The 27,161-nt window shown below is 45.1% G+C and overlaps 4 protein-coding genes and 1 pseudogene across 10 annotated transcripts; 2 read left to right on the top strand and 3 right to left on the bottom strand.

The window, feature by feature from the left end:
• The first annotated feature begins 766 nt into the window (after window positions 1-766).
• LOC136477915 (protein REVEILLE 6-like) lies at window positions 767-5,955 on the top strand. Of its 7 annotated transcripts, none has more exons than XR_010764138.1 (10): window positions 767-1,261; window positions 2,567-2,624; window positions 2,955-3,078; window positions 3,213-3,335; window positions 3,409-3,531; window positions 3,911-4,020; window positions 4,350-4,409; window positions 5,134-5,222; window positions 5,299-5,443; window positions 5,525-5,955. XR_010764138.1 is itself a non-coding variant. In XM_066476179.1 (10 exons), exons 2-10 carry the CDS (start codon window positions 1,672-1,674, stop codon window positions 5,312-5,314), a joined length of 714 nt encoding a protein of 237 aa, XP_066332276.1. In that variant the 5' UTR covers window positions 1,123-1,261; window positions 1,597-1,671; the 3' UTR covers window positions 5,315-5,955. The 7 variants fall into 7 exon arrangements, 5 of the variants coding, with proteins under 5 accessions (XP_066332271.1, XP_066332272.1, XP_066332273.1 ...); XM_066476179.1 differs by adding an exon at window positions 1,597-1,682 and having other exon boundaries at window positions 1,123-1,261; window positions 5,299-5,955; XM_066476174.1 differs by having other exon boundaries at window positions 5,299-5,955.
• A 567-nt stretch (window positions 5,956-6,522) lies between these two features.
• Window positions 6,523-8,904, top strand: LOC136474566 (2-C-methyl-D-erythritol 2,4-cyclodiphosphate synthase, chloroplastic). Its single transcript, XM_066472134.1, has 3 exons — window positions 6,523-6,985; window positions 7,079-7,209; window positions 8,549-8,904. The coding sequence occupies exons 1-3, from the start codon at window positions 6,673-6,675 to the stop codon at window positions 8,780-8,782; spliced, it is 678 nt and encodes a 225-aa protein (XP_066328231.1). The 5' UTR covers window positions 6,523-6,672; the 3' UTR covers window positions 8,783-8,904.
• A 400-nt stretch (window positions 8,905-9,304) lies between these two features.
• Window positions 9,305-11,825, bottom strand: LOC136477912 (pentatricopeptide repeat-containing protein At1g11290, chloroplastic-like; annotated as a pseudogene).
• On the bottom strand, window positions 11,660-17,213 carry LOC136477913 (CAAX prenyl protease 1 homolog). The gene is made up of 14 exons (XM_066476173.1): window positions 16,964-17,213; window positions 15,949-16,096; window positions 15,731-15,815; window positions 15,558-15,653; window positions 14,748-14,813; window positions 14,477-14,575; window positions 14,172-14,285; window positions 13,949-14,059; window positions 13,793-13,855; window positions 13,603-13,695; window positions 12,721-12,834; window positions 12,415-12,486; window positions 12,266-12,331; window positions 11,660-11,998 (listed from the first exon to the last, which is right to left on the bottom strand). The coding sequence occupies exons 1-14, from the start codon at window positions 16,992-16,994 to the stop codon at window positions 11,879-11,881; spliced, it is 1,278 nt and encodes a 425-aa protein (XP_066332270.1). The 5' UTR covers window positions 16,995-17,213; the 3' UTR covers window positions 11,660-11,878.
• Window positions 17,214-19,478: 2,265 nt separating this feature from the next.
• Window positions 19,479-20,652, bottom strand: LOC136474565 (transcription repressor OFP8-like). The gene has a single exon (XM_066472133.1). It carries the CDS (start codon window positions 20,585-20,587, stop codon window positions 19,688-19,690), a length of 900 nt encoding a protein of 299 aa, XP_066328230.1. The 5' UTR covers window positions 20,588-20,652; the 3' UTR covers window positions 19,479-19,687.
• Between the last annotated feature and the right edge of the window lie 6,509 nt (window positions 20,653-27,161).

The following is a 27,161-nucleotide window of genomic DNA, read 5'->3' as shown; positions in this document are numbered from 1 at the left end:
TAAACATACTTAAATTGATAAATGAGTATGTACACGGAGGAGTAGGAAAAATGCACCCATACAAAGAATATATATAGTATATATATGCTTTTGTAGTTCCATGTGAGCAGTAAGTTGTAAGAGGGGAAAATTATGAATTCAAAATTATGCAATCTTTTTTGTTTCATGATACTACGTGAAATCATTTTATCCAGTTACTTTTGTGTTCTGGGTGATCCTTCGCTCTCTCTTTTTTCGTTCTACATCTTTATACTACTGCCTTAATTCTTTTTACGTAACATATATCTAGAGACTAGAGAATATAAGCGTGCATAGTGAATAACCAAATGCAAGCTAGGGTCTGATGTGTGATTTATCAGACGAATAAGCAGGACAAGTCGTGATTCAACATAGTCAAATCTTGTCTATTGCCCCGGTATAAACAGTGGCGACTGTGAACACACAGCAGCCACACAAAACCCGTGCCTAAACTATACTTCCTTCATCCCTAAATAACTGCAGTAGTTGGTATGCGTGCCGCAATTTTGATTTGATTTATAGAAAATATGTGTAACATTTATATCTTTAAATAAGTTTATTAAAAAACTAGATTTAAAAAATTTTTTAACGATACTAATTATATTTTATAAATATTAATACTTTTAATATATATTTAATTAAAATTATTTCTCGAGAAACGAAAACAACAAATATTCAGGAGAGGGGTAACTGGCAAGCGAGGCGAGAGCGCGACAGCGCGAGAGGGACGGCGGGCAAGTGGGCGGCAGTGGCAGCCGCCCGCGCAGCCACAAGCGCTCGCCCGCGGCCGCACGCACCACGCACGCGAAAACGGAGGGAAAGAAAACGCCGTCGCCCCCGCACCGCAGCCAGACGCCGGAACGAACGCGCGGCGCCACCACCCACATCACTGCCCTGCCCCAGCACCACCACCCACCCAGCGCCACGCCCGCCCACCACGCCCCTACGCCACCACGCGGACCGCAGCCGCGCTGCAGCTGCTCACAGACAGGGCAACAGACCTCCTCCACCTCCACGCGAGCGAGCGGACGACACGACGCGGCCATCCCATCACCGCACCGTTGAGATTCCTCTCCGCTCGCCTCTCGATGGTCTCCGCCAGCGCGCCGCCGCCACCGCAGTCCGATGCGGCCGGGTCTGGGGAGGACGCGAGCAAGAAAGTGCGGAAGCCGTACACCATCACTAAGTCGCGCGAGAGCTGGACGGAGCAGGAGCACGACAAGTTCCTCGAGGCCCTGCAGCTGTAAGCAGACCGCAACCCCTCACTTGGGTTTCCATTAGTTTTGATGCGCGGTTTGCGGTTCACAGGCCTGAAGCGCCGGGCTTTGCGGTGTCATCTGGCTAAAAGACTGCTCCGTAGATGTTTTCTGTCTTTTTGAATCGTTAATTATATCGTTGTGGATTTTTATTTTTTATTAATGTCTTGAGCATTTTTCTGAAGATATAGAACAGTAGTAATAATAATAAATAGTCGGTGCAGCTGTTTGTTCACTTATTTGGGATTTTGCTATCTTTTTTGTAACTCGATTTCGTTGTTATGATTTCAATCTAGAACTTTATTAGTTGAAGATTTCCCAGTCCTTTTTAGGTCCAACATGGGGAAACAAATTATGTGTTCAGGCAGTTCAGCTACTGTGATTCACAAAGCTGAATATGGAGTACAGGTAAAATAGAACGAATCCAATTTGCAAAATTTGGTATTTGAAATGATAAAGAAATTGTGCTCTTTGCTCTATTGGTGCTACCATTAGGCTTTTTTTTTAAAGGATTCAACTAGGACTTCACTAGTTGAAGAGTTTTCGGTTTCTTGATGTGGAACATACGAAAATAATATGTCTTGGCCATTTGGGCTACTGTGGTTCACAAGAAGAATATGTAGGACAAATAGGAAGCATCCAAATTGCGGATGTTGGAACTTCAACTGATGAAGACTCTAGTGCAGTAGTGCTCTTTGCTCAACTGGTGGTGTCATTTGGCTGGGTAGGGCACACACTAGATTCTCTAAGCCAGCAAAGCATGTGTTCTTGCAATTAGTCTGCCGACACAAGTTAAGCAGGATCCAAAAATCATGCATCTCATCTGTCCAATTGAAAAGGTCTCATGCATCTTTATCAGCATGTGCTTTGCGGATGGCCTTTCATAATGCACTCTTACACACACGGGTTGTTAGCAGTATTCTGGCTTCTCTCGTTCTCTGCTTCATAGTATTTTGATTGCAAGCATTAACTTGGTCTGATTGGACACCTGAATTTATTGACGTCTTTGAGCATCATGAATTCATGATTTGTTGTGCATGATGCCATTCTCTTGGTCCCAAACTCCCATAGTCTCATGTGCTCACACTATCGTTATCTCTGCACAACTTGCTTTTCGGTGCGTACGATCGCAGCCTTTTGCATATGATTGTGACGATAACATGCCTTGTTGCCCCAAGAGCACCACATTTACTGTTCTTGAATCCATACACCTGTCCCAAAAAAATCAGTGAAATATAAGACCACATCTTGCATGTAATATTCATGTGCAAACTATGTTTCTTTTCTTTCAGCTTTGACCGTGACTGGAAGAAGATAGAGGCTTTTGTTGGCTCCAAGACCGTCATCCAGGTATTCCTATTGTAAATGGAACTATAAGTTGTTTAACTTTATAAGAACCCTGGTAATCAAACTATTTAGCATATGCACCAACAAATCAAGTGAAATAATGCATCAAATGTTCAATTTGTTACTTACGGATGCTGATTAACAAAGAACTGAAGGTTTTGCCATGGCTGTGTTCTTTTTCTCTGCGTTACAACATTAGAAATAGCAGTCAATTTGGATATCTTAGTTTCCTGGTCCTGCATTTTTCATCGTTGTATAAGCTCCTATCTGTCCATTATCAATTGATTCTATCTTAGAACCATTTTCATTTGGTGCTTTGGTTTGGTGTTGTAGATTAGGAGCCATGCACAGAAGTACTTTTTGAAGGTTCAGAAAAATGGAACCAGCGAACATGTCCCGCCTCCACGACCAAAGCGAAAAGCTGCCCATCCATATCCTCAGAAGGCTTCCAAGAATGGTGAGACTTCATATCCTCAGAAGGGTTAAAGATAAAAATCATATGTATCCATGTCATGCGCAGTGGGGCATCAAATTCACCAGCACCCTTTGTATATCAAATAGTTGCTTTAATGTCCTCTCCCTGACTTACAGAACCAAACTATGGGCTCAAGACAGATTCATCTTCCATCCATAGGAACTCTGGCATGAACATGTCTGTTTCGTCATGGGCTCATAGTTCCATCCCACAAGCTGTTGCTTCATCGATGGTGAAAGGTTTGTATTCATGCTTCTTCTGTCAAAAGGTTTCATTGGAATATTCCTCTGTTAATTCTTATCTTTCACCCAGAAGATTTAGGTGCTGGAACACCAGGTCCAAACATTTTTTGCTCAAGCAGTACTGAAGGCCCTCCAAGAACATGGCAACCTGGTGAAACAAATGATCAAATAAATCAAGTTCCGTCACTCCGCCGTTAGTACCTCATGCTACTTCTGCTAATCATCTTACAGTGCAAAATAATTACTCAGATTCTGTCCACCTCTACTATTTCTAAGAATTATGTTTTAATCATCCTCCTGTGCACCTTTTCTTGTGAATTTGTAAGCTTCAATCTTAAAACTGCTGGCCCCTTCTTTAGAATGAACCAAACCGCCAATAATCTCTTGATGGTGCTTAACATAAGGAGAAATGGTGTAACACAAAACAGCGCAATCCATTTCTTTATACTGCTTTTTTTCAAATATTTTACTATTTCCAATATTGAATCTTTGTCTTGAATGAATTGCTAGCTTATCTTATTCATATTGGCATTGTTGACATTTCAATTCTGTCTTTCATATATTTGATACAGATATGCCGGATTTTGCGGAAGTGTACAGTTTCTTAGGTAGTGTTTTCGATCCAAGCACAAGTGGTCATCTGCAGAAACTTAAGGAGATGAATCCAGTTGATGTTGAGACGGTATGTCAGTCATGGATATGCCTTATTTCCCTTTTCTCTTCATAATCATAAACATGTCCTAACTAGTCTGCAGTAACATTTGCACCATTTGTCCTCCAAAATAATGGCTTTTGTCAAATTCATAGTTACAACAACGCAATATAAACAATTTCTGCTAGTCTTTATTATGTATGATGCCTGGCAGTTGTTAAGTTCTCCTCATTCAAGCATTGTGGCAAACTGAATAGTCATCATTTTTCATTCTCTGTTGAATTCATCATTTGCTCAGAACTATGGTTTGGAACTCTGCCTGTGTTCACTGATTGACATGTGTGTCTATTTACCATTAGGCACTGTTGCTGATGAGGAATCTCTCCATCAATTTGACCAGTCCTGATTTTGAAGATCAAGTAAGCAGTTCAAACATGTCTTCAGATTATGCCTCTACTAAATTGTTTGCCACTAATTGATGATTGTGTATTTCGACCCACTAGTAATTGTAATGTTCTCTTTAAGGGTCTGGTTCATGTTCTGTGTTTTGCTGTTTGCATCATTTCTCTATGGTATTTCCTCTAATAGAGGTTTCCTTTACCTTTCTTAAAATATTAGTATTCAGAACTATGTTATCCATCATGTTATGTCAGTTTTGCTGTGTGTATACAGTGGAGGTAGCCACTTTGAAAAATCTCATTCGGTCAGCATGTAAAGAAGATACACATGATTTGTCATTTGTGTAGTTTTGCCTTCTTGAACCATTCATGGTCTTAATTGGTGCTTCTAGCAGGGCTTGCCAATTGGTGATGCCAGTACTCAGTAGAGCAGGCCTGAAGTCTGAACCACTATCTTATAGCATAGACTTTTATGTCCTGACACCCACATTGCATTAAATGAGAAAACACAAGATTAATCTGTGCTAAGTGTATCAGGTTAGCACGGATTAATCTTCAGAAAGTTAGTCTTCAGTAAAGAACTAATCTGTGCCAAGCACGACAGGTTAGCCAAGCACCTCAGCACTGGTAAACTTGTATATTAAACTGGGCATGCAGTATAGTTTGATCATCTAACCAGGATGCATTTCTCTTATTCTCAATCATAAAAAGGAACTGAGCTGTACTCTATGCATTTTTTACACAGAGGAAATTGTTGTCTTCATATAGCACTTCTGATGGTCTTGAGCTAGGGAGCTCCAGGAGTTCAGCTCTAGCAATGAGTACGCCTTTCATGTAAGGTGTGCCTTCTTCGTTGTCCGGCCACCTCTTTTGTTCCCACAATTTACTGACAAGTTCATAACTATTCCAGGATTAAAGGCGAATAGTGTGGCCAGGTCTCTCGACATATAATTTCAGTTCGACAGACCTCAGGATGGTGCCCTGGCGTAGCACCGATGAAGGCGCTTGCATCTTTGTGCTTCTCGCTTAGCTTCGTGCCTTCGGCTGAAGATTGTGTAAGGGTGCAGCCGTGTACAGTAGGCTTCTGAAAGGTGAGATTGGTCTGCGGCCTGATGTGTATATATAATTTTTTCCAGGAAGCGTGTGCTTTCCTGTCCTACCCTATCCCAAAAGCCCGGTCATCTAGGCTCATGAGTGCTGCTTCAGATCAAGGCTGTCCTAGGAAATGGAAAGAGGAAAGGAGATTTTGAGTAATGCCGGTTACTCCCTTTCCCATTCGTTGAGTTCAGTTTTCTGATTGGTTTCTGGTTGCTCTCTTGATACGAAACTTTGTGCCCCATGTGGCCGTCTCCATCTGACTGAGAGTGCAAGTTTCACTTGAGGAGTTGAGGCGATCATGGTGCTGTAATGCGGCTTATCTTCCCCGTTCGAATATTTGTTGTTCCTATGTATTGTCTATATTGCATCAGGCGTTGCCCTTGTGTAAAAGGAAAATAAATTCACAATGTAAAGGAGACTTGTGCGTTAGCACTACCATTTGAAATCTATGCAGTGTCGACGAAACCCAGCGACTTGTCTTTGCCACATTTTTTTGTTGCTGTATCAGCGGTCTGGTTACTCTGGCAACGAGTTCATTGCAAGGGTGGATATCTTATTTGAAGTGGCTTTTCAAATGCTTTAGTTTATTAGTTCAGAAAAAAATGTTTTTGTTTTATTTTTAGTTTTGCAATGCTACTCATATAAAACAGCATAGTCAGGCTTTCCAATTTCCAAAGATACGTTTTTTTGAGAGAAATAAAGGCAATTCCCTGGACCCTACCATGTGTCTTGGTTTCAGTTTCAGAGTCCAATGACCATGATAAAACTCAACCGGAGTCTTCGCTTGAACTTATCGGCTAGAATCTATAGTATTTTACTCTTATGATAAAACAGCTTTAGCCGACTTTAATACCTGCCAAACAGGCCCCGAAAAAAGTGCTTCAATATTCCAAATTTGCAACACCATTGGACTGGAACGCTCGTGCTAATTTCGGTCAAAGGCTAATGCAGCAACCTACCTGGAGTACTTAAGAATTTCTCCTCCAACTGCGGGTGCAAGTGCAACCATCGCATCTCCAGCTCCAGATGCTCACTTCGGCTTGGCGCAAATAATTCCGGCACACGAAAAAAAACGCAAGGATTTCTCGGTTCCTCCTCGCTCTCCCCTTCACCGAGCATCCCAAGAAAAGCTCGGCCACTCTGCTATCTCGCCCACCAAGTCAGCACCAGCAGCGGCTGCGGCGCCATGGCCACCGCCCCCAACGCCTCCTCCCTCTTCCTGGTTTCCTCCCCCATCTCCACCGCGCCACGAGCCCGCGCCGGGTCCTGCCCTCCCTCCGCCCAGCCGTCGCTGCGCCTCCGGCCGAGGCCGTCCCCGGCCATCGCGGCCGCCGTCCAGGCGGAGCACCAGCCCGCGGTGGCCGCGACGCCGAAGCCGCCCGCGCTACCGTTCCGCGTGGGCCACGGCTTCGACCTCCACCGCCTGGAGCCCAACCTCCCGCTCATCATCGGCGGCATCAACATCCCCCACGACCGCGGCTGCGAGGCTCACTCTGACGGTACGCGCTCCTGGGGCCGCCACTGCCCTCTATGTTCCTGCGTGGTTCCGTTTCTGACCTCGCGTTTGGCAATTTTTGTTTCGCCCTGTGCAGGCGACGTGCTGCTGCACTGCGTGGTGGACGCGATTCTCGGCGCGCTGGGGCTGCCAGACATCGGGCAGATTTTCCCGGACTCCGACCCCCGTTGGAAGGGCGCCGATTCTTCTGTGTTCATGAAGGAAGCTGTGAGTTCCTCTTCTTTCTAGTGCGTTATCTCTAGTTCATTCGATGCAATCAATTCCATCATGTCTCCCTAACCATGTTAGGATCTGCGGTATTTTGTGTAAGTAGCATGGTTTCAACAGCTAGTTGAATGCTTTATCACAACAAAATGTAGAGTTTCATAGAGAAATTTTGGGGGTTTTAGAGAACAATTGGGTAATCTCTACTGATTATAATGATTAATATGAAGCATGTCAGGATTTTGATATATATGAACTGATATATTGAGAATTCAATTAATATTCCCATTGCATTTGAAATATTTTTTGTAAACAGGTGCGTGTCGCACGGGTATATTTGCTAGTCACAACAAAATGTAGAGTTTCATAGAGAAATTTTGGGGGTTTTAGAGAACAGTTGGGTAATCTCTACTGATTATATTGATTAATATGAAGCATGTCAGGATTTTGATATCATGTGTAAATTGGACGGTTTCTCTGTGCTTGAAGTGCTGGATCAATTATCAGAGCATACTGTAGATTGATTGATTACCTAAAATTTGGTGAACCTTTCGTAATTCCACGTCATTTTTTTAAATAAATAACTTCACATCTTATTGCATATCATGTTGTTTAATCATTCTTTCTGCTCGTATTTGTTATATACTCATAGCTTTATGTCAAAATGTAATATGTAGATGCCTTGTGGTATTTGGAGTGGAGAATATCCTTGAAAACGCCATAGTTCATTCCCTGCTTGCTCACTGTTTCACTGGTCTATTTTTCCTGAATCATTAGATGCTCAGTCGTTATTATGCCAAGATGTCTTGGCAGTTCTTACATGAGTCGCTGACTGCAAAATGTGTTTTTGACCTTTGGACTCTTCAAGGGCAGAAAGTATTCCACGTTTTAGATTTTGTACAAGGCATGGGCCACGTGCATAGAATGCTGACTGCACATACTATTGGTACTTTTGGTGGAGCTGGACACAAATCTTCCCCATGCCTTAGAATTTGGGATCAAACTGTGCCTCTTTTTCTGCATAAACCCGTTGACTAGTGAAATTTGACTTATGTCACTTATTTAGCATCACACACCATTCGTTGCCCCTTCAAACAATTTATGCAGGGTGTTATCTCTAATATGAGCATAGCTGTTCTCTCATCTTATAGAAAACACTTGCTTCTATTTTAGCATTGAAATGCTTGAAGTCTCACAACAACAATAACAACAACAACAAAGCCTTTCAGTCCCAAACAAGTTGGGGTAGGCTAGAGTTGAAACCCAACAGAAGCAATCAAGGAAATATTTGAAGTCTCAATGTACAACATTGTAAGCTCTTTCGATTGCCATGTCGTTTCAGGTGAAATTGATGCATGAAGCAGGCTATGAGCTGGGCAACCTTGATGCTACGCTGATCTTGCAAAGACCAAAAATTAGCCCATTCAAGGAAACAATCCGATCAAATTTGTGTGACCTACTTGGGGCAGATCCATCTGTGGTCAATCTCAAGGCCAAGACGCACGAGAAAGTTGACAGTCTAGGGGAAAACAGGAGCATAGCTGCTCATACTGTCGTTCTCCTGATGCGGAAGTAGAAAGAACAAATAGTAGCTAATTGTATTGTGCTACAGAGAAAAGGTCGTTATTGTCCTTGTTGGAAATCTTCGTGTGGTCGAAACAATAAAGCTGATTGCAATGAGAAATTTTATGTGTTTTACTTGTGCTGTCAGTTTGTTTGATATATAGGAATGAGATTCATATCGATAAGCAGAGGTCTGGCCGTCTTAGTGTGAACATCCGGTGAACTTCATTTACACCAATAAAAATATTTTCCTTTAACCAGGTTCAACAAAATGAAGTCATAGTTATCGATTGCTCACAAGATACATAAAATTATGGGTGAAGATCAGATAGATTTAAACAAACTCATAAGTACTAGTGTATTAGTAACATAATTAAGACTTCTCTACATTTCTACTGGTGTACTGGATTATCTTATCATCATCAGTGCAAAGGACAGCTACCACTCAGTGTGATAGTCAGGATCCAAATTGAGGCCAAAAAATCGACCTGCTAAGCACACAGCATAGTTTCAACCTTCAACATGAAAGGAAAGCATCAGATTGAATACCAAAGCAAGATTTAAGCAAGCGCCAATGCAATATGCTGCAGCTTTCTCCAGTTCCATGTGTGTTCTGTTTATTTACTTCTTGTTGCCTATATTCAGCATTCAAAACAATGGATAAACAGTAATTTTAAGTCTAACCTCATGACTACAAAAGGTCTATTTCATCACTCTGACTGACCTGACCAAGACACATCAGCAGCAAGATCTATAAACATCTCGTGCATCGACTAAACTGCACTAATTGGACTAAGTTTATGCACATCAGCAGCTAGATCTGCCATGTGCCTGTTCATATTGTGCCATACTGAATATATTTTTTCAGCATCATGATGCCTTGTATCTGCTGACACGAACTTAAAACCCTCAACCCCTCCAACATCTACAAAACTCCACCCAGTCTCCTTTCTCAATCCAACTCTCCTCATTTCAGTCCTAATCTTTGCAGCATCTCTCCATCTCCCAGCCAAGGCATAGATATTTGACAAGGACACTCTCCATATGTCACTCTCCGGTTCCAAGGCAGACAATTCTTTAGCAGCTTTTTCTGCAAGATCAACATTCCCATGAAGCTGGCAAGCAGCCAAAAGAGGTCCCCAGATGGATGAATTGGGACGGACAGGCATGTCCCTGATGAATTCTTCAGCCTCTGCAAATCTCCCAGACCTTCCAAGCAGATCAACTACACAGGTATAGTGATCCATGCTAGGTTCAATGCTGTGGTCTCTTCCCATGCTTTCAAAGCACTTGTAACTTTCTGAAATCAAACCAGAGTGACTGCAAGCTGATATCACACTCACAAATGTGATAGCATTTGGCAAAGGTGTTCCAGCATCCTTCAACTGGTGGAAAACCCTAAGAGCTGAATGACCATCGCCATGCATACCATAAGCATTGATCATTGAATTCCAGGAAACAATGTCCTTAATATCCATCTGCTTAAAGATCATCTCAGCAAAATCTAGTCTTCCTAACTTAGCGTACATGCTTATGAGAGCATTGCATATTGAAACATCGTACACGAAACCAGATTTCATGATGTACCCATGGAGCATCTGCCCTTGATGAAGTAATCCTGCATTGGAGCAAGCCTGCAGGATGCTCAAGACCGTGACAAAGTCAGGCGCAAGCCCACCAGCAGCAGCATGAAGTACGCTGAAAAGCTCCATGGCTTCATTCACACGGTCACTCTTGGCAAAGCATGAGATGATGGTGTCCCATGAAACAATATCCTTAAGCTTCATACCTTCGAATACCAAGTGTGCAGCATCGATTTGCTCAAATCTAGCATACATGGCCATAAGGGAGTACTCAACGCTGACGCTTGGGAAAGCACCCATTTTAATCGTGTGCGCATGGACCCCCATCCCAGTCTTCATGGATCCCGAAATGGTGCAACCATAAAGAACTGCCGCAAGCCCGCAAGAACATCCTCGTTAGAGCACGCATTCCCACTTTTCAGGTAGAATCCCTTGAAAAGCCAGATGGCCTCTTCAACAAATCCATTCTTTGCATACATCATGATGAGAGAATTCACCACTGAGGCATCATGCTCGAGCTCCAACAGAACAACAAGAGCGTGCACTGGACTGAACAATTCCGAGGCGCCCATCAAAGAGCACGCCTGAATGACGCTCAGCATCGTGACATTGTTGGGGAGGACACCATCTTCCAGCATCATAACGAACACCTCGAGGGCCTCTTCGAGCATACCATTGAGCACGCACCCTGATATGATGGCCGTCCAAGAAACAACATCCCTGCAGGGCAATCCAAGGACCAGCATGTCGAGGAAGGCGCGGAGGGCGTCCAGGAGCGCGCCGAGGAGACAGTGCGCGGAGATGAGGGAGGCGTAGGTGGCCGCGTCGCGGCGGGGCGTTTCGTCGAGCAGGCGGAGCGCGCGGGAGAGGCGGCGCATTGGAGGTAGTCGTGCAGGAGGGAGTTCGTTGCGGCGAGGGGTGCATGCAGGGAACGGAGCGCGCCGGACTTGAGGAGGGCGGCGTGGAGCGCCGATGTGAGCGCCGCGTCGCGCCGTGCCGCGGCCTCGCGGAGGGCGACGGAAGCGGGAGGGGCTGTGACGGTGGCGTGGGGAGGCCGTGGGAGCGGAGGCGACGAGGGGGTGCAGAGGGAGAGCATCGGCATCGCAGCTCGCTTTGGAGGCTGGGCCAGCAACTCCCCGCATGTCTGGATTTAGGTGCGACGGTGCGGGCTGTCGTCTACAGGAAACAGTATCCAGATGAAAGAGTACTGTTCAGACTTCAGAGGCGTCTCTCACTCTCTCTGCACGTGCATGTATGTTTGAGTGGTAAGTTGAGCAATTAACTGCACACTAACTCAGAAAGATGCATCAGTTTTGAATAGCTGATTTGCTTATATTTCACACTAACCGATAGACTGCTACACGTGCTGGATGCTTACAGAACTTTGGCAACACTCTCATGTATCGAAGCCCTCAACATTCAACCACTGAATCAGTGCCCCTTGCGCACGGCAGGGGCATACATATGGAAACCTCATACAAGATCAAGGCTTTGGCCTTCAGGAACAACAGCTCTGCCGGTTAGGATTAGTCTTCTTTTTTGCTGTCTGAATCTTCAAGAGCTTGCAGCCTTTCGACGAGAGGTGGGTGGGAGTAGTGATATGCCGAATACCAAGGATCGGTGTTCATCGCAGACAAGTTCTCCTCCTGAAAATTTTTAACATGCTTGAATGCAAATGTTGTGGCTGTATATAACAGAATGTGGGACAAACAACACAATCTTGCTACGGAGGCACAAGATAACAACACAAGTACAGAGGGACGCCAATCGAAAATGGAGTTACTCGATTATAGCAAGAGGGAAAGCATGCTACATATATGATCACACCTTGCAGTTCAGATATTCTTTAGAAAAATAAACAGTAATGCCACTGTTAACTATAAGAACCACAGAATAAATTAAAATGGCGTTACCTGTAGCTTAACAAGGGCCGCTCGGAGCTGAGGGGCATATCCAAGGTTCTTGGCAAAGGCATCAGCCTAGAAATTGAATTGAAGTGAGTGCAACCAAAATCTTTAAAGCTGTCAATAGCAGGAAACTTGGAGGCAGATAGAAGAATGACCTGGAATTCAAATGCTCTGCTGACAAGGTTCAGGCAGAAGCTCAGAAGGTGTTGGATGGGTATTATGGTGTGCTGCAATCAAAGCAACGCATGCATTAATCGAGCAATAATGATTATAATGTCAAAAATTCAGAGAACAACACATCTAAATTTTCAAGGCAAATTGAATCGAAAAGTATCACCTTAATTAGAATTCATCTCAAACAGATTTGTCTTGTTAGACAGAATTTAGTAGTTGGTACCAAAAATCTTGAGAAAGAACAAAACAGAATGATGATGCCCGTTACGAACTATACTAAAACATACCTGGAAAATGATCAATCCAATTATTATTGGCTGGTCCTCGAAGCCAAAACTTTCAAATAGATCTTTGGAGTTCCTCACTAGAGTATATCCTCCAAATTGAAGAAACATAAGCAGCTGCACAAGAAGCAATAATGAAATGAAAACGGAAAAATTCAACAGCAAGAAAAGGCTAAGTAACAGTCTCTCCTTTTTCTTCCAGCAATTCTGAGGGAGTAATCTAGCAGCCACCCATCACAACACGTCCACTCTAACCATTGGCATCTTGTGGGGGCTTCACTAGAACTATCGCTTTTCATTGGACAACCATAGGTGATACTTAAGCTGTGTTTAGTCCGTGAATTTTGGGAATTTGGCTACTGTAGCACTTCCGTTTTTATTTGGCAATTAGTGTTCAATCATGGACTAATTAGGCTCAAAACGTTCGTCTCGCAATTTCCAACCAAACTGTGCAATTAGTTTTTTTTCGTCTACATTTAATGCTCCATGCACGTATCGCAAGATTCGATGTGATGGCTACTGTAGCACTTTTTGGGAAACCTTCTGGGAACTAAACAAGCACTTATTTAAATAGTAATAGTAGATAATTCGGTGACCAGTTGTATCTGTGGAATGGATACAGCTTTTATTATCACTACCACCCAACCTTAGTTTCATCCTTACCTTCCAGCATACCGTGCGCTGGATGATAATGATCCTGAACAGGTCCTTTCAACGAAAGCAATGCCACATGTTTTCTTTGGGGGCAAATTTGCATGTTAAAGAAAATATCACTGGATAATTACACCCCTTTATCCAACAAATACTCAAATGCTAGTGCAGGACACACGACTGGATAAATAAATGGCATGCAAAGGTCAGTTAGTTATTTGAATGAGAGAATACCTGGACAGCTACAAAGGAATAGACAGTATGATTGAGTTTCCAGTGCCCAAGTTCATGTGCAATAACAGAAACTATCTCATCCTCATTGCTACACTGAAATCAACAAAAAAAAGGTCAATTCTGTGCATGCATGGCAATGTTTTATGAAACAAAATTTAAAAGTGGTTAAAAATTGATTGAAGGATAGAACCTGCTGAATCAATGTGTCATAGAGTACTATGCGTTTATTCTTGAAAAAACCATACATGTAGGCCTGAAAGAGAATCAATGGTTCAAATAGCAGCACTAAACAGTGTTTATTAGGTAGTAATGAAACTGGACTCAGAACATAGAGTAATTAACATACATTACTGTGGCTTGATCTGGTAGACCCATCTACCACGAAAAGTTTTTTCAAAGGAAACTTGAGGGAAGCTGCCAGCTTCTCTATTTTCTCCCTGAGGACTCCTTCAGGAAGCTGTTGACATCAGTGCAACCACAAAATTCAATCTTAACTCACGCTAATTTAGTGCAAAACAAGAAATAGCAGATGAAGCACGTTTGAGCTATCACTAGAACAAGATACTCACAGGAGTGAACTTGTTGAACAGAGGAGCTATCACAATTGGGTATATTGTCATCATCAGAAGAGCTAATACGAACATAAAACCCCAGAGATAAATAGCCAGGTAAGGTCCTCCAATCTGAAAAAATACAGAAAAAAAAATGAAAGAATCAGCTGATGCACTTAGATGACACTACCATAAGTCACATGTGATTTTGATTCTGTGGACCTTGGAAAAACCAACTAACAAAACAGGTCAAAGGGGAAAAAATGTGCTGTGCACATAATTGTTAACAACTAATTTTTAAACAATTGAACAAGAGGAGTTACCTGTACTATGTAGATGATAGCAGCAACGATTGGTGGCCCTAATATCATGGATAGTAAAATTCCTTTGATCATATCCCTAATGAAGAGCCATATAGTTTGCTACAAGGTATGAAGCAGGAGAAATCTCAGTATAAAAATATCAGGAAAATGAAGATAAGAAATTCATAAGCCCAGTTACTTCGGTACTTATCAAACACTGCAAGTTGCCAAATATCAAACATATATTCCTACCTAGTTAAATAAAAGGTAAAAATAGAAAATGTGAACGCACCTTGTTAAAACCATGCCGAGCCTCTATAACAAAAGTTGAATAAAGAGAGAACGGCAAGTCTGTAATCTGCATTTCATGAAGTATGCATTATTGTTTCACATCAATAGTGGATTTGACAATCATTTGTGCTCTAAATGAGAAGCTGTTTCTCTAGAAAACAACAAAATGGCACAGTTCTAGTAGGGCTGATTGTGGACACAGCAATGATCAGATTCAAAATTAAAGCCATGGTTAGTCACCGAAGCAATCAACATGAAACGATGATTACAACCCAAAAGACCTCAAAATATTGATCCATGCAAATTTGAAATAGATTAATTAAATGCACCTTGCAACTGCTTTTTAAACAAAATCTAAGCATTTGTTGAAATGTTAAATAGACATGGTGCAGTAATATGGTAGAAGATAAATCACATCTTTTCATTTTTTTCTATAAACAGAAATTTCAAAATCATGAAAATAAATTGGCCAAACAGAGAGCAAGTACTGGGAGAGTCACAAACATTTTAGGACCCAAAGCACAGCAGGGCATAGTGTGCATCAGAGTGTGTATAGATATCACAATTCACAATGCTCCATTCTCAGTCCTCACTCATAAGTCACAACACTTACTACCATCATAGTCAGATGATCCGGCACTAATGTTATAGCACAATAACACTATTGGTTCAACAGAACGAAGTAAATGCTGTACATATTCCAGTTTAAGTGCCAAAAGCTACAGAAGCTATTCAGATATATTATAGATGGGTATAAAAGGATAAATGAATTTAACATAGATTATGGTTTAGGGAGGAGAATTATTAGTACCTGTGACCAAACCATGGCACCAGCTAAGAATGCAAGGGTGTGTATTATCTCATTCTCAGCATTCAGGCCAACATTGGTAACTAACTCTCCAGATTTCTGCAGAAAGATCTGATCTAGTCACAAACCAAAACACTTGCATAAGGAGATTGATGGAAGCAAGGGATTTGTTTTACCTTCCAAAACCAGGGAAGAACTCTATAGTACAGTATTGTGGTATCCATTAAAATAGTCACAGCCTCATGAACAAAATGGAAGTAGCTGTAAGATAAAGCAAAAAAGCTTCAATATCAATAATCTAGAATTCTAGATAGATAAGCCAGCTAATGGATTTGGGCGTCAGAAATGATTTTAAAATGAAGTTTGAAAAAAGGGACAACAGTGTTGTATGAACCTTTTGTCGAGGCTATAAGCTCTAGAGCGTTCAAACTTTTCATCGCTGATTACTCCCAGCAGGGGTTTTGGCAAAGTTGGCAGCTTGAGGGCTCTATGCTGACGAATGTCAAGATATGTCTCAAATATGTACATGAGAATCATAAAGCCTGCAACGCATATACATGTTTAGAAAAGCATCAGTCACAACTCACACCAAGTAAACAACAACAATACCAAGTAAATAACGATGAAATTAGACATATCATGTAATCAAGTAATAACAAAATCTAAATTGTTGACTTTATTCGTAATAGTTCTCAACAAACCCTAAACTAACACAGCCCCATATGAAAGGTAAAAGAAGTTGATAACATTTTTTTTGAAAAGAACGATTACCAAATTCTATTACCAGGAACCATTTTACACTATTTAGACATCATCAAATCTGCAAGATATTGCATATTGATAGAGAAAGAATGGAGCTTTGCATCACAAAGTGAGCTGATTGAGTTAGCATGTCACAGGCGTCCCCACCCTCGCTCCACTAATGAAAAATCATGGGGGCCTTCAGTTCAAGTTGTACTCTAGGAACACTGAATCACTTGATAACATCGTGCTTCATTCAATCGCTCGATATTAGAATCCTGTGTGCATCATTTTTTTTTAGAGTTGCAGGGCAAACAACCCCAGTCCGTATGCACTGCAACAGGACAAGTTCAGCGCTTTAGAGATCATAGTTCACGCAATCGGTCACACAGTGCATCAGTTCATCACACTCCCAAAGCTTATCGCAGTCGTCAGGCCCACACCACGTTACGCTCACTAGATTTCACAAGGGCAACCAAAACACACATCAGTCGTCCGGGCGCCCAATCGGTTTCGCGGCATGGTCAAATCCAGCCGCGCCAAATCCCCCACCACGCGACTCCCAAACCCTAGGGTTTAAACAGGGATCCCGCGTCTTCTGACAAACCAAGACAACCAGCGAGCGACTGCTACGGCATGGAAGGAGCGGCAGGGAGGCGGGGACTTACAAAGCACGGCCTCCAGGTAGGGCAGCGCCATTGGAGCCGAGGGAGGCGGCGGCCGAGGTGGCGCTTTCGGAAGCCGAGAGGCGGAGCTGAGGGCTGAGGCGAGGGATCGCGGCGGGGGGCAGGCGGAGGGAATATTATGAAGCGGGGAAGCGTGACGCGGCGCACGCGCGGGATGCTTTTGCTCGATTCCGGTGCTCGGTGCTGCGGGAGAAAGGAAGGAACAGCGGAGTTTATAAGGGTGCGCTCACGCGGTCACGACGGAACCGGAACTGGGCACGGCTGAAGACCGAGGCTTTTGATTGAGGCTTGGCAGCGAAGCCGAACATGCCGCGGCCTGCCAGAGCTGGAGCTTCCACTGCACGGAGCGTCCGCAGCAAGATTCCTCTCTTTCCTGAATCCTGGTGGCGCGTTGGGCCTGCGTGACCATTGTGCCGTGGCTACCAACTAGGCCCACAATGAACCGGTGGCATACATGGGCCATGTTGGGCCTACAGCCCAAAATTATCACCTTGCTTCAAAAGTCGCTAGCTGGACCGATGTGTATGTGTATAGAGCATAATGACGTGATGCGTTCATCAGTGTAGATGAAGTGATACGTTCCAATAGATCCAACAGTTGGGCTGATTATGCGTGCCGTGTAATGTAACATGGACTTGGCCTGCAACAACCGTCAGGCTCAAAAGCCTAACGCTGCAGCACCTGCAAAGGCGATAGCGGATCCATTCAGATCTGTTCCAGTTCTACATCTGACATCTGAGGCTGTAAAAGGCAGGCAAACGCCACATTCTTCCGGCATTCATCCTGCTTTTCTAATTTCTATTTTTACAAAGCCCGTTGGTGACCATGCATGACCATGTGGGTAAACTCGGTCAGCCACTGCCCACTGATCGAAGTATACCTGTTGTCAATCAAGCAGTAAAAAAGATGCAATCCTGTCCCTGTGTTTACTTCGTAACTTTCGTAACATGAGCTGCGTTGCTCACGCCCCACGGACAGGCTAGTGCTATTGTTTAGCACTAGGGCGCAAACACTAACAAACTGTGGGCACCGCTGGTTAATCTATACGCAAGTGAGGACGTAGTGACAGGGCTACGAGGCATCAGTAAGACAAAATGCGGCGTGTGGCTGTCGTCACTGCTGTTGCTAATTAAGCTCTGAACAAACTGGTTAAATCTGTAGACGACTGAGCAAGGATCGAGTGAGACCACAGCTAGGACGCGTCAGCAAAGACAAATGTGGCGTATAGTTGTCGTCACCGTCGTTAGTCCCGTAGGTCGCCTTTCCCTGGCAAGGAAAACAACGCACGTTCTCGGACACTGATGTCTGATGACCTGCCGCTGCTGCATCTGCATCTTGCCGGTGTTCAAGTTGCCAGTTCAACCTGCGTACTAGTACTTGAACACCGGAGTAGATTAAAAAAGGCTGCAACTGCGGAGGTGCCCCCAAGCCTAGATGTACGTACCGTCCTATGGCCGTATTATGCAGATGAGATCAGCTTATTCTCCTTGTCTACTCTCAACTTGTTTCAGCTTATCCCTCGCCACACCAGCTGAACTGCGAAGCGAGGATCCTGCTCCTGCTCGAAGCGGACAGTCCTCGCCTACTCATGGCATGGCTCATCACGGAGTCAGGGTCACGGGACTACGGGAACGAATCAGATTCCGATCACCGGTCATGGTCCTTGCTGTTACGGCATACGTACACGTACGCGATCTGTATTCGGCGTACGTGCATCATTGCGCCGGCCGGGCGTGTTTGGATCGAGCCCTCGCGCAGGCAGATGCCTGGCAGCTCATCCTGTCCCCAGGCGTGGGAAATCGGACGCCTGGCACTGACGCGCGCTCCAGGCGATGCCGATACGATACGATGCCCGGGGTGCGTGAGTGACGGGAGGCGACAGAAGCAGGCCAGGAGGAGCTCCTCATCTTTTCGGGGGCATGATAGATGATTGCTGATGATCCGGCACAGCAGATGGGTATGTGGACCGTGGTCGTTACGTGCGCACAATGATACAAGCTGGTGCCTGGGCGGTGATGTAATTTGAAGTCTAGCGATGCCCGGCGCGTGTGACAGTGGCTACGCACGAGCTGGACCAGTGCTGGGCACAGTACAAGCTTTGGCAGTGCTAGGAGCCAGGGCCCGGGTGGGGCCGTGGGGGCGACTGCCAATGCTGCGGTGGCAGAAAGGGACACGCACGCTGGTTCCACCGTTGCCGTGCTGATCATGGCGCAGGACGTACGCGGTACGCCCCCCGACCGCACCGCCACCGCGATGCGGGTTTCGTTCGCCTCTCGCTCTGCTGGACTGTTGCCACCCGCTCGCGCCAACCACCGCCCCAGCCCCCGCCGAACTCCATGCGCGCACGGGCACGCGCGTGCGAGTGCGATGCGACGCGAGACGCCCGTCGCCATCGATCCAGATTCCATCCGAGGCCCGTACAGAACACTAAAAGAACGCAACGCCTTTCCACGTCCTTTCCCTTTTCACCAGGCCTCGCCATGATTAGCACCATAAACATCACTCGATCTAGCATGTTCACTCGTAGTCGCAGTGGTAGGAGTAGAATACAAAAAGGGTAGTAGCACATTCCCGTGCGTTTTCCGGTACGCGGAAATGGAACAGAATGAACTGATAGTAGTAGTGTATTGCCTATGAGCAGCGACGTACATTGCCACCCTGGGTAGGAAAAGAGAAAGACAATGCACGTGTACGACGAGTACACCACTACACACGCCACGCCGGTGGCGAGCGGCGGAGGCGTGACGGCGTCCTGGGCACTGGCGGCCTGCCCGGTTCCCGGCGTGAGACGGAGGAGGCTCGGCCGGCGCCCGGGCTGGCGCAGCAATCGAGGGAGGCACCGGCTACGAACACGTCGTCCCAGATCTCGGCGAATGCCCGGAGAATGGCGTCGTGGTGGTGCGGCGCGTTGAGGGTGAGGAAGCGCCGGAGCATCTCGCGCAGGTCCTCGCCGGCGACGATACCGTTCTCCACGATCATCTGCAGCATCGACCGCCGGAAGTCGCGGAGCGGGTCGTCCGACCGCTTCACCACCGCCACGCTGCCGTCGAGCCCCGCGCCGTCGTCCGCGTCGACGGAGCGGTCCTCTTTGGCGGCGTCCCTGATGAGCTCGCCCTTGGCTCTCCTGCGCTCCTGCCGCAGCGGCAGCGGCAGCAGCGCCGGCGCCGGCTCCGGAGGCGAGAGCTTGTCCTCGCGGTGGTGGTGGCCCTTCCGCGCGGCGCCCCACGACGCGACGCTCCGCTCCAGCTCGCTGAGCTCGCGCAGCAGGCCGGAGAAGCTCGGCGTGGCGACGGCGCTCTCCGTCTCCGGCAGCATCCGGCAGCCGCCGTCCTTGTATCCCAGCTCCGCCACGGCGTCTTCCCAGAGCGAGGACGACGACGCGGTCGTCAGGGTGGTCAGGGTGTCCGTCGTCGTCGTCGACGCCCACGGGTTCAGCCCGGCGCTCCTGTGGCGCGTCACCGCTGTCGTCGCGGACGGCGACGCGGGCGCGGACGCGGACACCGACACGCTCTTGGCGTCCTTGCAGCCGCACAAAACAAGCGTGAACCCCGCGCCGCTGCCGCTGCCGCCGTGGCGCCTCTTGGCCGGAACGGCAGGGCTCTTCATGGCTCGTGCTCTTGCCTCTACCTCACCGAGTATGGTGGTAGCCTTGCGCGGAGGACAGTGGTGTTTGTCGGTCTGGCTTTCGTGTTGCAAGGCTGGAACGGCTCGCGACGTCTTATAAAGCGAGGAGGCCACGGCGTCCCCGACCCCGTGTAAACGGGCGCGTCTGAACCCAACAACTTGCCTGCTGCCAACCATTCTTCAGTATGGCACCGGCATTTTGCATCGAAGGATGGGACGTTCGGAAGCCGTCGGATCTCGAATCGCACGGATCGGCAGGCGCCACGGCAGGCCACCAGTTCGATCTCTCCAATGATTCCCTCTTGTGAGATTGAAACAACACAAGGCGCTGCTAATGAATGAGCTGCACAGTTTGCAAATCGTAAGTGTTTTTTTTTTAAAAAAAAATCTGCAAACTGATGCATGCAGGATTGCAGATGGCACAGTTGCGTTATTAACTACGTGCCCTCATGTATGTGCCAACCTTACGCCTGCAGGTCCCGAGATGGCCCATTGGACCATTGGTTGCTTGAGTCCCCGCGGGCGGTTTGGGGATGGCAACGGGGCGAATTCGGATTGGGTGGAGTCTCCGTGCACCCAAATCTGAAACCCGAAATCGCACCGAACACCGATTCGGGTGATAATCCATCTCAAAACCGAACCCGCGGATACCCGAAACCCGAATGAATACTCAAAACCCGTTTTGTATAACAACATAGTAAGATAAATAAGGACTTTCTATAAACATATGCATGATATATATACGCATATTCACATGTATAAACAAGAGGCAACAAATAATAAATATTTTCATGAGTCCACTTAGAATAAATTTAATAATATAAGTAAACAAGTTATTATTAGCATATTATAAAACATGAGTTTTAATTCCAAATGATTTATTTCGGATATCCATGGGTGGGAAACCAAACTCGATTGGTTTCGGGGCCCCGAACCCGAAAACCGTGGGTGAGAAATCATCCCCGAACCCGAACCCGCAAGACCCAAAACCCGCGGATATCCGACCCAAAACCGCCCCGTTGCCATCCTTGGCACGGTCAAGTTGGGCATAAAACTCCGTGGCGCGTGCAGTTGCCGTGGACGACGGGGCTATTCCAGGGGCACGTTTGGTTCCTACGCCAGTGACCCGCTGTTGCCGCATCCTGCCGGAATTGTGCCGTTGTTTCTGGTCGCATTGTGTAACCTTACTACTATGGATACTACTACTACTACGGATAACTGGTATATTGAGAAATTGATGGAGCAAGGTTTCGGTTCACCGGCACTGCCGAGCTCGCCGTCGTTGTCACCCTCTGGGTACGGCTCTGGTAGGTGACCAAGTTTGAGTTCTTCTCTTCCTCATTCAGCCGTTACATAGAGGGCCCTCGAAGGGCTGCCTTCGGTTCTGGGCCACGCAGGGCCGATACTTCTACTTCGCCCATTCTGGGCCAATCATGCGCGGGTTGGGCCGTCGGCTTCTTGCCATCCGATCCAATATCGCAGCTCCACGGTCGGAGGCGCCCTTCTTAAGTACGCCTCCCGCCACCGTATCATCCTCTCTAGTTTGTCCAGGTTCCTTGTCAGCTGCAATCACCGGAGATGTCACCGGGGCATCGACGATGACACCCCCTCCTCCTTTGGAACCAGCTTGTCCCCAAGCTGGTGCCCACGGAAACTATTGCCGCAAAGGTTCTTCATCTTCCCAGGTACTCAGATCTTTAGGAAAGTAAGACCAGTGTACCAAAACTTGAGGTATCATCATTTGCTGGTGTTGGCGAAGACGTTTGTCTAGAATTGCTATAAAGACCTGCATCTGGTTAGAAATATCGGGTAGCTCAAAACTTACAGTGGTACTTGGAGAAATAGTTGTCTTTAATTGAGAGACATGAAAGATCGGGTGAATATGACAAGTGTGAGGCAGCTGCAGACGATATGCTGCGGTCCCAATCTTCTCCAGGATGATGAAGGGGCCAAAATACTTGAATGATAATTTGTTAGAAGAACAAGGTGCCATGGATATTTGGACATACGGCTGTGCCTTGAGATACATTGAATCACCCACCATAAAAGATCAAGCTGATCTGTGTTTGTCGGCCTAAGTTTTCATCTTGTTTTGAGACCTGATCAGATGTTGTCTCACCAATTGTTGCATAAGCTCCCTTTCCTCCATCCAATTCTGGAGATCAATGTTTTGACAAGACTGTACAATAGTCAATGCCAAAATATTTGGGTTTGTGACCATACGGAACTAGAAATGGGCTCTGTCCAAGTGATGAATGGAAAGAAGTGTTGTACCAGTACTTAGCCAAAGATAACCACTGAGACCATTTGTTGGGCAAGCTTGAACAAAACATCTGAGATAAGTTTCTAGGCACTGGTTCACCCGCTCAGTTTGACTGTCAGTCTGTGAGTGATAGGCACTACTCATTTTTAGTTCTGTGCCGAGCAGCTTGAAAAGTTCTTGCCAAATGTTACTAGTAAACACCTTAACTCAGGTCAGATACCATTGCCTTGAAGGAGACCATGTAGTTTGAAGACATTGTTCATGTATGTAAGTGCTACTTGAAGTGCAAGTGAAAGAGTGAGATAGTGGAAGGAAATGAGCATACTTTGAGAATTTGTCCACTACCAACAGAATACAGTTGGATCCAGCTGACTTGGGAAGTCCTTCTATAAAATTCCAAGGTCACAGTTTGCCAAGCACCTTCAGGTATGGGCAATGGGGATAGCAAGCCTGGATATGGTACTCTTTTTTATTTGGCCTATTGACTAAAATGTACACTGAGCGACAAACCCTTTGACAAAATTTTTGAGTTTTAGCCAGGCAAAAAGATGTTTAACTCTCTTATATGTGACTTCATAGCTAGAATGGCCCCCAATAGCACTAAAGTGTAATGCAAGCTAAAATTTTTGTTTGAATGTGAATATCAGAGCCAACCCAAATTTTGTCTTTGTACCTGATGAGACCATCTTGAAAGAGTATAAGATCCATGTGGAGATGATACAAGAGAGACCAGCCTAGTAGCTGCACAGACTGTGGATCACTGTAAGAGGATTGGATTTCCTGAAGCCAGAGAGGTTTAACCACTGAAAATTGCCGATAAATCATAAGTTGTGGTTAAGGATACCCTTGATAGGGCATCTGACACTTTGTTGTCAACACCCTTCTTATAAATGATATTATAATTGAGTCCCATCAATTTGGTTAGGGCCTTGTGTTTCCATGGAGTAGAGGGTCTTTGATCATCTAAGTTTGTGAGACTTTTCTGATCTGTCAGAATAATAAACTGGGAGTTCTAAAGATAATGGTACCAATGTTCCATAGCCATTAGAATGGCAAGGCATTCCTTCTCATATGTAGATAAGCCTTGAGCTTTAGGTCCTAGCCTTACTGACATAAGCAATGGGATGACCTTGTTGTTGAAGTACAGCCCCAATGCCTGTAGCAGATGCATCAGTTTCCACCACAAAAGACAATGAGAAGTTGGGTAGAGCCAAAACTGGGGCTGATATCAGAGCTTTCTTGAGAGTTTGGAATGCAATTTCTATTTCAGATGTCCATACAAACAAAGTCCCCTTTTTGAGTAGATTAGTGAGGGGTTTAGAAATGAGGCTAAACTGTGAGACAAATCGTCTGTAGTATCCAGTCATCCCTAGAAAACTCCTGAGCTCCTTGACATTAGTAGGTGTTCGCCAATTACTGATTGTGTCTATTTTGGAAGGATCAATGGCCACTCCATGTGAGCTGACAATGTGTCCCAGATAACACAATTGTTCTTTAGCAAAAGAACACTTGGCCAATTTGACATGAAACTAATGTTGTTGTACAAGTGTTAGCACTGCTTTGATATGTTGCAAATGCTCCTCCCAAGACTTACTATAGATTAGGATATCATCAATGAAAACCATTGCACATTTCCTTAATAGAGGTTCTAGAAGCACATTCATAACTCCCTGGAAAGTAGCAGGTCCTCCAGTAACCCCATAAGGCATAACCCTATATTCATAATGGCCATTGTGTGTCTAGAAGGTTGTTTTATACTCATCACCTGTAGCCATTCTAATCTGATGAAAGCCAGAACAAAGGTCCAATGTGGTAAACCAAGTTGCACCTTGCAATTCTTCTAAAAGCTCTTCTATGATTAGAAGTGGGTACTTATTTTTAACAGTGAGAGCATTAAGGCGCCTAAAATCAACACATAGACACCAGTCCCCCATTTTCTTTCTAACCAATAAAACTAGGAGATGGGTAAGGACTAGTACTGGTTTGAATCCACCCTTTGTCAAGCATTTATCTGATTTGTTGTTCAATTTCTGTTTTCTGAGCTAGATTATAACGATAGGGTCTCAAGCAAAAGGATTGAGCTCCTTCTAGAAGAGGTATCTTATGATCTCCTGGTCTTGGTGGAGGTAGACTAGTTGGTGGATCAAAAATTGGTGAGAATTGCTTGATAATCTACTGTAATTCTTCAGGTAACTATTGTGTGGGTAATATAGAAGAAGAGACCTCATATAATTGTACCAAGTACAATATGGAGTCAGTCTTATCAAAAGCTTGGAGTTGATGTTGTGAAACAGGTGGCCCCATGGTGGCTTCAGGAAGAAGACCTTGCAACTTGACTTCTTGATTGTTGCAGTTGAATTTCATCCACCTTTCTTGCCAATGGATGTGCATTGGGCTATGAGCTCCCAACCAATCCATACCCAGTATAATGTCATAACCTTGCAATGGTATGGTTTTTAGAGTGGATATAAAAGTGTGACCCTCGTAGCCCTAACTTGATTCTGCAATTCATGTGTACAGTGCAGATAGTCTCCAATAGCAACTTGTACCTTGACTGGATGATTCAGTAACTGCCAAGGTGTAATGGTGGATGCCATAGTATGACTAACAAAACTATGGGAACTTCCAGAATCCACTAACATGAAAACTTCCTTGCCTTGTAAGTGACCTCTTAGCTGAAGTGTTTTGAAACCCTCAACACCATTCAGAGCTTGAACATAAATTGTCATTAAGTCCTCTTCTAAATCAGTATCAGCATCAGGAATACAGAATTCCTGTAGGATCTCTAGGTTAGCATAGAGGGGGGGGGTGAATAGGCCTATCAAAATAAACACTCAAACTTTTATCAAATTCAATATGCGGCACTGTCCGCTCTAACCTCGCAACACTACCGGGCCAGAACAGCTGCACTGCCCGCACTTGTAGACAACTTCGAAGTCATAGTTCAAAATCAGTGAATGTAAACTTGAATCAGAGAAATTTCTTAGCTTCCTTGCAGGTATGAGATTCACATATCAAGAGCTAGAAGTGGTAGGAATACAACACACAAGTAGATCGACCATAAACCCTAGAAATCACCTCAACAACAATATGAAAATGCAAATGTTGTAAATCAAGCACAAGGTGACATGATGATTTAACCCATGGTTCAGCTCTCCACCAAGGCTTGCCTACGTCTATGTTGTTGAGGTTAGCCACTAAGGCTTAGGGCTTTGCAACCCTTCCTTGTTCTCAAGTCAAGAGACTCAACTCTTGAGATAAGGGGTGAGTTTACTAGCTTCAAGAGGTGGTACAAACCTCTCGGGGCTTCCACATAAGTTGACAAGCTCCACAGGGCGATGCTCTAGCCGGCTAGGAGCAAAGCTCCAAGAGTAATAAACACGACCATCGGCCAAAACATGAACCAAGTGCTCTTTTGAGTTAAAAATCAAAGGATCTGCCCTCTAATCGAGTTTGGGACATTTTTCTCTCAAGGATTGATGAGAAAATCAAGGGAGAATGCTTGGGAGCTCAAGGTCACCAATGGAGGAGAGAGAGAAGGGCACTCTTCTGTTCTTGGATGAGCTGAATGAGTGGGAGAGAGAAGAGAGACATTAGGGAGGAAGGGGGAAGGTATGAGTACCCCCAGCCCCAACGGTCACTTAAGTCGTGGCAGTGCTGCGGCTCAAGTGCGGTAGTGCCTCTCTCCAGGTGCGGCACTACCGCACTAGGCAAGATAGCAAGGGTAAGAGTGAAGTGTTGGCTGTCTTGGCTAAGTAACTGAGGATATATATGTAAGATTGAGCACTTGGTAGCACATGTTAGCTTAAGCATTGTGTCCCCTTTTATAGTACGGCTTTTCTTATACTCAAATTCAAAATATAAAAGAATTTAAACCTCCTTTGAGTTTGAAGCCATCAACATTTGTAATTGGGGGCTTCTTTGTTTCGTGTAACATTCTCGAATATAGATTCCCTACTTGTCATCTGGATAAATCTCATTAGTTCTCTAATTGCATGGTCATTATCACTAAAACCCACAATTAGGGCTTGATTACACTTTCAATCTCCCCCTTTTTGGTGATTGATGAACAATCCAATTAGAGCTTACAAAAGATATGAAATGAATACTAAGATTTTTGAGCCATGGGTGTAGAGCCTCCCCCTAAATGTGTGAATAGAGAATTAAATTCTCAAATTGGCATAAGAAGCCAAGATTCACATTTTAGTGAAAGTGATGGAGCTCTCCCTACATCCATGCTCCTATGGGGTGCTGCATACTAGTGTCAGGTATGTAGACATGATGCGAATGACA

Source organism: Miscanthus floridulus, chromosome 8 (assembly GCF_019320115.1).
Source record: "Miscanthus floridulus cultivar M001 chromosome 8, ASM1932011v1, whole genome shotgun sequence".
In the NCBI taxonomy this organism is placed as follows: Eukaryota; Viridiplantae; Streptophyta; class Magnoliopsida; order Poales; family Poaceae; genus Miscanthus; species Miscanthus floridulus.
Note: the sequence above shows the minus strand (reverse complement) of the source record. Positions and strands in the feature narration are given on the sequence as shown.